This window comes from Thermobia domestica, chromosome 7 (genome assembly GCF_964235325.1).
Source record: "Thermobia domestica chromosome 7, izTheDome1.hap1.1, whole genome shotgun sequence".
Taxonomy (NCBI): Eukaryota; Metazoa; Arthropoda; class Insecta; order Zygentoma; family Lepismatidae; genus Thermobia; species Thermobia domestica.
The window spans coordinates 136,411,148-136,424,825 of NC_137460.1; the positions used below are offsets into that span (position 1 = coordinate 136,411,148).

The following is a 13,678-nucleotide window of genomic DNA, read 5'->3' on the forward strand; positions in this document are numbered from 1 at the left end:
GTATGTTTCAGATGGAGGGAGATTAAAACTAATGATACTGGTTGGTTGCATAAAATAGTAGGGAGAAGAAACTAATAAAAGAGGAGACATATTTAAAGGATTATGTAAGAAAGAAAAGGGATTATTTATTAGTCTCCTTCCAGTACGCTTACCGACTAATGTATTCCATTAGTTTTATCTTCCTCTATCTGAAACACTTTCTACTTTTCACCTTGCTACAATATTACGTGACTTAATTCTGAAATGGTGCCATTCTTCCACTTTCTATCTGACGCATCATCTAGCGAAAGGTCTTAACGTATACTGCTAGTTATTTTAAGAGTTCTTTGATAATTTTCTCCAATATTCTGGTAATTAATTAATTTTCTACTGAAAAGAATATGAGATGAAAATAAATGTTAGAAAGCCAAAAGACATGATGATTGAAACAAAGGGATCGGTGGCAAATATAGAAGTAGGAGGGGAGAAAATAGAACAGGTGACTATTTTTCGATACCTGGTAGTATTATTAATACTGATACGAAATGTAAACGTGAAATAAAAGCAAGGATAGGAATAGAGGTAAAGCCTTCAGAAGAAAGAAAAGACTATTTTGTAGGACCTTGAATAAAAAGTTGAGAAAAAGACTCATAAAATGCTTCGTGTGGAGTATTGTATTGTATGGGTTAGATGAAAAACGACTGGAAGCTTTCGAAATGTGGGTGTGGAGAAGAATCGAAAGATTTGGCTGGGTCGAGTGGAAAACGAATGAGAGGATGTTAGAAATTGTGAAAAAAAAAAAAAAAATTAAATATTATTAAGGAGAGACATTTTAGAGGGTTAGGTGGCGGGAAAGAGAGGGAAGGAGCAAAGGAGACTACAATTAATGGACGATATGAAAGCAGAAAAATCTTATGTGAAGACGAAGGGATTAGCGGAAGACCATGGAGTATGGAAGCTTCTCAGTTGCAGCAAATGACCTGCCAATAATGACAGAATACCTGTGATGATGAATTCATTTTCCATGCTCGATTAGGGATTCCTTTTCTCCAAAAAGTTGAGTTAGAACTTTATTGGGATCACGTTAGATTTATAAGGTCAGATTTTGAATAATGACAGTAGATGTTCCTAACAAGGTTTATAAATATAGGCATCCGTGATTAATCATGTTTCTGAGGGATAGTAGCCCAAATAATCTGTATTTTTTCTTGAAAAAAAATGGCCTTATGCACTATTCTATTATTTAAGATTCTATAGCTTCAATGCTGGAGCTGTGATGGCTTAGTGGTAGAGCGCTCACAATTGATATGTGGGGTTCCTGGTTCGATTCCAGCTCTCGTCAAGTGAACCTTGTGGTTGAGAAGTACCGTGTGCTTGGGTTTCCTCTGAGTTCTCCTAATTTTTCCCCTTCCTTCATTTCACCATTATCATTAATCCCATCTTCATCACCGTCTACCTTTAGCCTCGGTGCATAATTGTGTTACATTAAATTAAATTAAAAAAAAAAAACAAAAAAAAAACTTCAACGTTGGAAAGGACATTACATTTAAAATTAACCAACTAAGCTAATTATACTTTCATCGCCAGCTGGCATATACCTCTTTCTCTTTTGAACTATTATTGGAACACTTTTATTAATATTAAAATTTAGATGACAAATGATGTGGGTCTGTTTTACTTTCTGCCAAGTTACATGCATCGTTGTGGAACCAAATTGAAGTCATTATTTCCTATAAACAATTCTGGCGCTACTGCCGAAATGGAATCTAGCTAATATTTTCAAACTTCATCTCGTTTTCAAACAAACAAACAAACAAACAAACAAACAAACAAAAAAGCAAAGAACATTGAATATACCACTGCATGCCACTGTTTGTAACGGAAAAGAGAATTTGACAGGTACTAGGTCAATTAGGTAAACAAAATGATAGAGGAATTAAATTAGAATTAGTGTGAAACAAGGAAACATCGTTCAAAGGAAATTGAATGACTTACATAGGAAGATAGTGTAGCTAAGGAAAGTAAAGCTAAGTTATAGAAGATGCATAATAATAATAATAATAATAATAATAATAATAATAATAATAATAATAATAATAATAATAATAATAATAATAATAATAATAATAGTGACGAAGGGTACTGTGTATGATAAAGAGAATATTTCAATTTTACCATAAGTTGTGCTGACCTTCATAATATTAAAATGGCAATGCACTAAACAAAATAACAGAAATTGAATGGAAGATTTTCATGATTCTAATACCAATAATACGTAAAAGTTATTAAAATGTTTTCGTTAGTATTTTGGTAGTGCATCTGGAGATGATGTGAACATCAGCGATAATTTATAAATGTTTGGTTCAAAGATATAAAATATGCACTATTAACAATCTGTGTGCACTGAATATTAAACCCATTGTACATATTAAGTGTTTTCTATTCTCATATTTTCCTAAACAACTTTTCTTATTTCAGACTCCCCTTAAAATACAGTTGGGACATCACATCTTTTGTGGATCCTTTTGGGGACTTTTGTTCTTTAGAATGGGGAATGATGCTGCGCAGTCCATAACAATTGTCAAATTTTTAGTAGGAGTTCTGGTCTTTTTCATTTACAGCCATGTGATGATACCTGCCTTATTATGTAAGTCTTTCTTTATTTTCTTGTGAAAAAAATGCACTGGTGTTTGTGAAAATTGGAGTACCAAGAAGATATGACTGCAATATGCCGAAACTTACAGAATGTGTATGACAGTATATGACACTGTTAAACTGACGATTTCGTGATGAGCACGATCTGTTACTATGCATTGTCGAGAGTCATAGCGGCCAAGTGACAGAAGATTATGTGGACCGGCAATGGAAACAACACACGATATTAGCTACTAAGCATTAGAGATACAAAGGCTCGAAAAAAGCTCTCTTTTTCGGAAAAAAAAGAACTAAATTGTTTTTTGCAGCTTCTTGCCTGAGAAATTTTGGGCTTTTTCCTAATAGTTCAATTTTTAATAAAGTGATAACAATACATTTTACCTTTGATTCCTCATTATAACACACGCACAAGAAAGAAAATTACTGCATTCTGAAGAGAAAATCCTGGGAAAATTTCAAGAATGAAAGAAAATCCGTAATTCAGTAGAAAAGAAAACATACAAATCGGTGGACGCAGTGGGATTTCTAATTCCAACGAATTATTTATAGAACTATTAGGTTAACATCCAACGACAAAAGAAGTTTTGTAAAAATTTTCAATAGTGTTGGCAATAACTGCTTTTAAAACTTGGTAGATTTCATGGACGCAAATTGTCATTTAAAAGAACTGGCAACAATCATGCCACTAGTAAAAAAATATTCAGTTGATTTTGAGTTTAACGTTCCTTTCAGCAGCGAAACTATATGAGACGGTACCTACTGATTAACGTGGAATCCGAACCATATGAGTGTCAGAAATCAAACCTGGGTCTCCCACGCGAAGTGCGCGTACGCTAACCGCTTATCCATGAAGGATCTCGCTACTACTTAAAAAAAAAAAAGAAAAAAAGTGCCTACGCTTGGATAAATTGCTAATTGCAGTTTTTATACTAACTTGAGGACACTGAATCAATTGGAGCAATTTTTAAACATACACGTCTATGTGTGACGTTCTCCTCTTTACGAAGAATGAATAACTGAAGAAATTGATTAATTGATGATAGCCAAAACAATATGTTATTTGTTTACCCAGTTTTTCTCTTTGGAGTCTTAATATGTATGTAATGCAAAGGAAGAGAAGTATGGGAGGAGTGATAATTGGAGTATTCTAATAAGTAAGAGTAAGGCTAAAACAGTGTTAATACAAAAGGAGCCATAAGTGTAACGTTATATAGTATAAAATATCAAATTACAAATGAATGAATATGATTACCATAAAAAGAAATAAGAAATATACCCTACACCAAAATGAAGTTTTATGATTTTAATTACATACTTGAGTAATAATACGACAGAAATGAATTGTGAATGAAATTTTCAATATATAACATTTGAAGGTGGTCTATCCGAAAGATCATCCGTGATATTGGACATAACCAACATTGTTCCCTAGCCTACTATAATATGAAATAACATGTGTGAGGTTATTTCATATTATAAGCAGAAAAAGTTATTAAAAAAAATCTTTTCTAGTATTTTGTATTCGATAAAAAATGTATATTTTGTCATCATGGAAATAGAACGGCTACATTTAGCAGAGAAATGCAGATATCCTATATTTGATTCAAGCCTACATAGCCAAAATAAAAAGAAAGTGATAACTAACGCAGTGAGATGAACAGTATAACAGCTCAGATTTGTCTAACGGGTCATCTCGTTTTTTTTGGAGCTCTTTCGTTTTGATATTTTCATCTTGCTGGTCAGTACGTTTTGGTGCACAACAACTGAATACTGTACTTCTCTGTTTAAGTTGTTAACTGAATCAGTGAGTAAAGGTAAAATATACATTTTCTATCGAATATAAAATGTTAGAAAAGAAAATAGTTAAAAAAAAAAAAAATAAATAAAAACTTTTCCTATTATACGAAATAACATGACATATGGAGTCCTAAAAAGAGTTATCTCAAATTTGGGATATAAATAAATCTAAATATGTCAACTTTGAGGTAATTTTTCTCGTGACTCCATGGATGGATATCTTTGGAAATAGTTCCATTGTTTCGCTATACTGAAATCAGTATAAATAGCACAACTCTAAATTTATCCAAGCGTGGGAACTTTTTACTAGTGGAATTATCATTAGGTCTATATGAATAAGCTAGAACTTCATTCTGACTAGGTATAACGTTTATTGAGGCTGCTAAAATTCGAGAGGGAGAACTTTAAAACGCTATCCACAAGATTCCTATTTAAAAAATCTTGACACGATGTAACAGTAGAGAAAGAAAGAATTCTGCATATAATGATGCTAAGCTGACATTATACCCAAAACAGCGGTTTATGGCTTTGAGTTTGTAAACTGAACTTCCTGAAGGTCCCTCCCCAAACGTAGAACAAGGTGTAAGCAAGATTTTACACCAAAAACAAATATGGTTTTGTATCTGTTTCTTGGTTTATGGCACATTTTTCTTGCCTGCTAGGAATTTAGGCAACCAAGTAAAACACATATATCAAGATGTAAAACTTCCAGATCCTTGATAAAATGCTTAGGCAACGTGACATTTAGGATATGTTGGTTGCATAATTTACACTTATAGGTGTAGGTAACAACTCCAATGCCAGTTTGAAAACCAATCAAAACAGTTAGTCCTGGACTGAACATAGGACTCACAAGTACCATCTATTGTAAACGCTCTTTCTTAGTTGTATAATCAACTATAGGAAAACAAAAGTGGTATTTGAACAAGAAAGTCATAAAAATTCAAAAAAGTGAAAATTTCCGTTTTATCACAAAAAGTCCGGCTATTTGTGAGGAAAATTCTCCACGTTCTGCCCCCAAAATGCGGCTTTTTCTTGCGTCTCTACTACGTGCCGAGTGTAATGTTACCAGTTAATTAATCAGGGACGTTCTCGGAGCTGAGGCCAGATCCTTCCTTCAGAAAACTTCCACTGCCACATTTCGTCAGTACAAGGACCACGTTTATCCCAGAATATGCAGGCTTTCTTCGAGGAATTATATATACTGTTGCTTCCTTGACCTGCACGATCGCCTAACACGTTGGCTAGTGAACATGTTTAGGATGTAATTTGTCTATAACTTGTTCGTCATTGTCGTCCAGCATAACAGTGTCGATGTCTTCTGGACTTGCATCCAAATAGCGTATCAGTCAGTTGCCAACACATCCACATCCAGTGTGTCAAATTTGATGCCATTATGTATAAAGTCTGAAAGCAACACGTGGAGGTTTCACACGATATTTATTTTTCAAAGTTAGATAGAGGTTTGCCCAATTTGAAATTGTAATAATTTTTAAGTAGTCATGTGACAAATATGTGGTAGTAGTTTCATTGGAGTCACGTGTTACATATTTTCACAAACAACAGTAAATTATGTATGTATGGTGAATCTATATTTCTTTTCAACAGCTAATAAAAAGGAACCTCTAAGCCAAACATTTCTTTATATTTATTCCAGTTTAGTATATGTATATTTATTTAACCCACATACACGAAGGTAAGCCAATAATATATTCACTTTTGTGATACAATCGAATAGTAGCGCAGCCATGTTTATTTCGCAACAGTGCAAAGCAAACTAAAGTGATAACTTTGGAACCTGCCACAAGCAAAGACAATGATGCCATCTGCCGGTTTGCGAACGCAGACAGCCGTACAGCCAACCTACAGATGACTAGAACAAAAGTGAACATGTTATTGGCTTACCCTCGTGTATGTGGATTATGTATATACAGATCCATGACCGTGCTCTACGACCTTGTCCTGCAAGACGGCCTATGGCGTATTGGATTGTTCCCTACGTCTTCAATCAGCGGTTTATCCTGAGGTGTAGTTGTTGTCTTAGATCAACTTGATCTGGATGAAGATTTGGCTCATTTACGTTCATCATCCTGGTGTCAATCTAAAATTTGTGGACAGTTCGTCACAACCAAATACTCTAGCGATTTGAGATGCATTCTGGCCTTGTGACGCACGACCCAGTTTCCCCACGCTGAGCTACTGTCACTCTTGGCGACCACGCGGACGCGGCATGACTTTGCTTGTCACAACGAATGCTTCGGACGATAGCCTGTAAACAACATGCATGACTTAACTGTCCATGTTTCTCGGCAATAATTGTGTAACCTTCTTACTTTAATTCCCTAATTAAACATTTCTGACTCATGATTATACAAACTTACCCGTTAATTTTTGTCAAAATTATATCAACGACAGTGGAATTTCATCGTACATTAGTGTAAATTAAGACGTATGGCTTACAAAGAATCGTAATAATAATAACAACAATAATAATAAAATCATCGAAAACTTTGAGTGGGTTCCAACTATGGTCCTTCAGATTTGTGGTCGGCTGCATTAACCATTAGATTACGATCACTTCGCCCTGACTGCATTGTCAGTGATATCTTTACAGCAATTGAATTATGTGTTTCCACTTCGAATTTTCTGATATCTTTTCTTTGTTTAATAGATTCTTTCGTATTTCTGTTATATTATCGTCTCTTATTTACACTGTACATTATTTGTATTTACAACTCCTGCCCTTTTACGTAATGTAGTCGAGATATTCATCATAAAATTATAGCTTTGACTAATTTAATTTGCATATTCTCCACAGTAGTCAGTACAGGAATGGCAGATGCACAAGCAGGTTTACATTTGCTTCCTTGACAGATAATACAATTTGGCAGCTACAGTATCTCTTGTACTATGTTCAAGATTGATATACTCAAATGGGACTTCTTGAACTATTGTTGCGTTATGCATTCATTGATGGAGAGATGTTAATGGAAATGCATTTAAAGCGTTATAGTCCAGCTTAAATTCTTGTCGATAAAGCTACGCTTATCGCATTTCTGCACCGTTTCACTTTGAGGTCTCGAAAAACACAATATACTTGCAAAATCAGATATTCTAACGAGTTTGTTCTCGTTCTTATAATTGTCATTCGTTCTTCCTAACATTGCCTTAAATAAATGTGTTATCGAAATCTGACATTCCATGTTAAAAACGTAATTAATTAAAAAATGTAAATGAATAACTGCTGAATATAATGAGTAAGTTAGGACATACTTCTGAGAGTATTTGTGACTCATGTAATTCCTTCATCCCTTGGCAATTGGTGTAGCTATTTAGTACTGCTCTGATTCCATAAGCTGAAGTTTTTAAACTGACTTTCTAAAAACCTTTCTATCTTGCTTAAATAGACTTTTTCATATCTGGTCGGTCATGAGAATTAATTTGAAATTTGTGTAGGATGAGAGAGAAGTTACTTCATATTTAAAATATAGAACCACTATTAAAACATAGATTAGTAGTTTTCTTTACTTTTTGATTTTCAGCTAATATGAATGTTTGGTATCAGTTCCTTTAAAGCTAGATATGAGCACAATTTCTTTTCTTACTTTGTTAAACGAACAGATACAATATTTACAAGCATTCTTAATGCTTTCATGGGAAAACTGAAGTTAATCAGTTCTCTCACTGGTCGACACATTTCAAGTAGTTATTAAATCTCTGTGACAATATTTGATTATTTCTGGATTAAGAACAATTTGAGCTTGAATAACAGACTTCTAACTTTACATTTTGCAGCTTTTTCGAAATTAATTGTAATACTGGCAATATTATACAAGATGATAATAATGATAAAAAAATGTTAATAATTTCCAATCATCTTGTGCAGTAGTTACAATATTTCTCTTACATGTTAAGCTCTTTTTATGTGAAATTACTTCTATTTGTTACTGAACTCTTAAATAAAGTAAAAAAAAATACAGTATCCTCTTCTTTAATATTTTTTTAAGTATGTATTGATGAGTATTCTCGCATAAGCATCTAGTTCTAAGTTCATTCATTCTTTACTTCCATTTCTAATCTCCCAAATGAATCTACCTCAATCTTGTCTTTCCTGGCTTTCAACGTTTGAACTCCAGAAACTTGTAGCATTAGAATTTCTTCTTTGTTTCAACAATAATTTATCTGGATAATGATTCTTATTACGTACATTATTGATAATTGCTGGACTACCAAATCTTTGAAAATCAATAAAAATACAGCCTCAATCGAGCTTATTTCCTTTATTGCTTTAGCTTCCCCAGAAATATTTATAGTTTAACTTGTTGCTTAAATTTTATGTAAATGTTTATGTGAGTTGCTGATGTACAGGAGTGTAATAACCATTAAGTGAAATAAGCGCGTGCTTAGGGCTCAAGAGAAGAGGATATCACAGAAATTGGCTATGGCCGAATTTACTATTGTTCGTGGGCCATATTGTGCAATATTGAAAATGATGCAGCAAGAGTACCGCTATATTACATGAGAAAATTACTGTATATACAATAGTAACAAGAGCACTCAGAGAGTCGAGATGCCGTCAAGAGTCATGAAATTAAAGGACCATCAGTAAGGACCAAACTTACAGTAAGATAAAGAATAATGTTTATTTTTGTATACTTCTAGTTCATTCATATTTTAAAAAGTTTTCTTCATTTTTTTTAATTGCAAAGTCTTTGATAAAATCCCCAGTCATTAGCTCTATCATTACTTTTATTATTATTTATAGTTTCGTCAAGGAAGTTATGTTTTTGACGGAGTATATACGTATGTTTCTTGCTCATTTTCTCCCTAACTCTGTATAGAAAATATACAAATTTCACATGAATAAAAGCAGGCGAAAAATTGTATGCAGTCTGTGATATTTGTGTACTTTCTGTACAGTGTCAGGGGAAGAAAATGAGAAAGAAACACATAGATATACTCCGTCATAAGCATAACCTCCTTGACTGAAGTATAAATGATTATAAAAGTAATAACAGAGCTAATGAATGAGGATTTTATCAAAGACTTTGCAATTAAGAAAAAATGAAGAAAACTTTTAAAATATGAATGAACTAGAAGTATACAAAAGTAAACATTATTCTCCATCTTACTGTAAGTTTTGTTTGATTAAGATAAATAAAATTTTATTATTTTGTCGTACATATATTTTTCTACGTATATGGGGCACCAAAATCTTTTTAAGTGCTTAGGGCCTCTAAGGGTATTAATCCGACCCTGCTACGTAGTATGTTTGTCTGTAGTTTTAAATCATATATATGTTATTTTTATAAGATGTAGCAATTTTATACAGTCTTATTAATTCCAATACTCATTGTAAACATCGTATTTGTGTTGAAACTTTTCTATTGAAAAATAAATAGAAATATTTTACTTTTTTTCTCAGATCCGTTTGAGGTCAAACTATTGAAAAGAGAGTATTTTAATCGTTGGTACGGCCTAAAAGCGTATTATATGGCTTTCACAGTTACAAAAATTCCAACACAAGTAAGTGAAATCGTCTTAAGATGTATATTGTTATTATTTTTACCATTGCTATCTTTTGCAATTTAAAATTTCAATAGGAAAACAACTGTTCAGTTAACATAAGTTCCAAAATTTAACAATTGATTTTGGTGTCTGCCTTGTAAACATTATTGTCATTTAACTTCCAGTAATCAGTCTTCATTTCAACCTTTTTTAAGGTACAGTATATTCTTCGTAATCTTATTTCGTTCTTAGTTCTATTTACCTACTTGAAGAAGCTCATGTGGTGTTAATCATAATCATAATCATCATCATGAAGCTGTTTTATAATGAACGCTCAATGTCTATTTAAAACACAAAGTAACTAGTATGTTCATGTGTGAAGTTGCGGAACAACAGATACAAATTACAGTAATTGTCATTCGATCTTAGATTACTGTATAATACTAAAATTGAATTCATTTTCCATTAGTAATTATAACATGAAAAAAAAATTGCAGTTTTCCATATATTAATTGGATACATTTGCCACTAAAATATTAAAATTTAATATAGATTTTGTATTCTGTACACATTTGAGACTACTATACTGCAAATATCTTTAACAAATTGTTCAAAGTTACAGTGTTCATGCAAATTATCATTTCTGAAAGAAAAAAAAATAAATAAACAAAGAAAAAAATAAGACTCATTATCTTTTTCTTGATATAGGCTTCGTGGTACAGTATTTCCTAAAATTTATGATACTTGAGTTTTTTTTTTTCTTTTCTATGGATCTTGAAACGTTGCGATTTTTTGAAAATAGGCAAATTTTAATCTGAAGTATCTCAAAAGGTATTGAAAAATCTGAAAATTTCACAAAACAATTGTTCTTTACACATTGGCGTCTCTGGCATGTAAAATTTGGGGGGGACATCAAAGAAATGACCTAACTGCTAGTATCTTAGCGGAATGTTAGATTATCTCACTTCAAAATATTGGGGGGGACGCGTCTCCCCCGTCCCCCCGCCAGAGACGCCCATGTCTTTACATAGTAATAAGTGTTCTTTACATAATAATAATATATCACTGAAATTTGACTAGTTTTTGAGTTATGTTTCTTTTTATATGGGTAAAACACAAGAAGTGGGGCGGTTTGCAAGTATAATAATAATAATAATAATAATAATAATAATAATAATAATAATAATAATAATAATAATAATAATAATAATAATAATAAACTATATGTTATTTTTACAGTTCTCATGTGAAGCAAGAACTCAAGCAAAAACACCAGTCCTCCTCCATTTATAATCTTAAAATATCAGTGCTGAAAAAAAGTTAGTTGATTTCTGTACATAAGTTTTCGCTGATATTGAAGCTTCGATCTGTAGCAATCGTGAATTTTAATAGCGATAATCTTCTTAAGATCTTACTACAGCTTGACACCCACACTTTGCTATCTTTAGAGTCTTGGAAAGAAGTTTCTGGATCATTTGGATGCAAAAAGTCCAAAAATAATTGTTGTTTTTCTTTCTTGTTTCTTCAGTTTTCCCAATCCACCAGTTCTTGTCATAATTACAAGCTGCAGTATCCTTTGGCGCGGGAGACCCGGGTTCGATTCCCGGCGGGAGCTCATGTGGTTCGGATTCCACGTTAATCAGTAGGTCAACGTCTCATATAGCCTCGCTGCTGAACGGGCCGTAAAAATCAATCAATCAAAGCTGCAGTATCTTCTGTTTTCAATGGGTGATATGCATAAGGATAATCCCACCTCTCGAACGAGATTAATCTACAAGTGAGTTCTTAGTCGTAATTCGTATACATAAAAAGAACGAATAGCGAATGAGATTGTTCTCACTGTGACACGCAGTTTCATCTTATGTGAACTTGGCTTTGATGACGTTTCATACAGAAATGACGTAATGAAAGCGATGTTTATTTCCTTCTCCTTTCTAAATAAGAAATTCACAGGTGCGCAGCAAGTGAAAACATGTCAGTAGAATTAAAGTCAGTGGCGTTATTTATCCAGCACAAAAGCACGACCTTTTTTTTCTGTTGAATTAGGCTGATTATAGTACGGCTACTTTAGTTTGAATATTCCAGCAATATAAAACAGTAACGAACAAGTTCTCAGCACTATACAGCCCCAACTCTGCTTCAAGTTTGAGGAGCCAATTAATATTGTACTAGCGTCACTTACCCGCTTCGCTGGGTTAAAATAAGGAAAAATAGTAATATGTTCCGTTAGTCAGTCGCTTTTTACTATTACTAAACTGCTCTCTGATATCGGTCATTTCCGATCATTTTTATATATCTTTCCCTTTCCCCAAGTTGCGGGGCGGACTTTGAATTTAAATGGCAACGGAAGTGTCACTGTTCATCTCAGCGACTCCGAATACTATGGATTCGACACTAATATCGGTCATTTTCAATGATTTTGTATATCTCTTTCCTCCGTTCCCATGTTACGGAGCATGGTGTCGGAAGTGTCATTGTTCATCTCAGGTATTAAAAAAAACAGTGGATTTGGCACGGATACTGGTCATTTTCGATCATTTTTATACATCTCCTCCCTCTCTCCTCAAGCTGCGAGACTGAATTTGGATGTAAACGGGATCGGAAGTGTCACTGCTCATCTCAGCGACCCCGAAATCTATGGAATCGACACTAATATTGGTCATTTTTTAAAATCATTTTTATGGATCTACCCCTACCCCCAAGTTGTGGGGCTCAATTTGTATGTAAACGGAATAGAAAATATCACTGTTCAACTCAGCGACCCAGAAAACTATAGATTCGATAGTAATATAGGTCATTTTCGATCATTTTTAAATATCTCCCCTCCCCTAAGTTCCACCGTAAAAGTGATACGATAAAAAGACACCCCAGGTCTAAACCTCATCTATGTTGAAAATTTGATCGAGATCGGTCGGGTGTATCAAGGGATTAAGAGTATAAGCATAGTGACTTTTAATTTTATATGCAGTATATATAAACATAAAATGGGAACAATTTTACATTTGTGATGGGGAAACAAAACAGAAGTGCTAACTCATGCAACGATGTTAGGGGTTTCTGGAGATTTAAATAATTGGCTTTCTCGGTTTCCCGAAAACATCTAAAAGAGGTTAAAAAACAGGAGTCAAAGTTTAAAATAAGCAGATTCTTTTTAGGTAGCTTCAAATCTAAACTGTTGAAATGTTGAAATTGGAAGTGAACGGGGTATCGGTGAAACTAAGATGATGTCCACTATGAATTACTAAAGAACAAGAGGTGGTTCCTCTCTACATCATCATGTATTTATTTATTATATTTATTTTTAATAGAGTGCAACGTGATAGGTTTTGCCATTCTAGGCACTGCGCTGTCTCCCCAGCTGTTCTAGTTTCAATTATACTGCAATAAACGTTGTACAGTACTAACGAAGCAACTCATGAAGATAACAAATGTCTCATGCATAGATAAAATAAAAAAAAAGTAACAAGAATAGTAAGGCAAGTTACTCTTCTGTTAGTATATTCATCCTCATATTCAGCTGGTTTCTTGTTAACAATGTATGTGCAGTATATTACTCCTATAGCGTCAGGAAACATATAATTTTTACGCCATACATTTCTCGCATCCTGAAGCCTTGCAGCGGTTTAGGAGAATTTTAGTCATTGTCCAGTTTTTCATTTAATGTTTGCTACAACTTTCCATTTAGTTCTTTAGATCTTCTGCAACGCCAGTTTAAATCCAGGGTCTTCAACATAACGCA

The 13,678-nt window shown here is 33.4% G+C and overlaps 1 protein-coding gene across 1 annotated transcript in view; it reads left to right on the plus strand.

Annotated features, from left to right (window-relative positions):
• Positions 1–13,678, plus strand: part of LOC145690411 (ATP-binding cassette subfamily G member 4-like) — a 139,647-nt gene that overhangs the window by 111,098 nt on the left and 14,871 nt on the right. The window contains exons 8-9 of the mRNA XM_081765257.1: positions 2,458–2,626; positions 9,857–9,957. Of these exons, the coding sequence (XP_081621383.1) occupies positions 2,458–2,626; positions 9,857–9,957 (270 nt within the window). The remainder of the gene's footprint in view (positions 1–2,457; positions 2,627–9,856; positions 9,958–13,678) is intronic.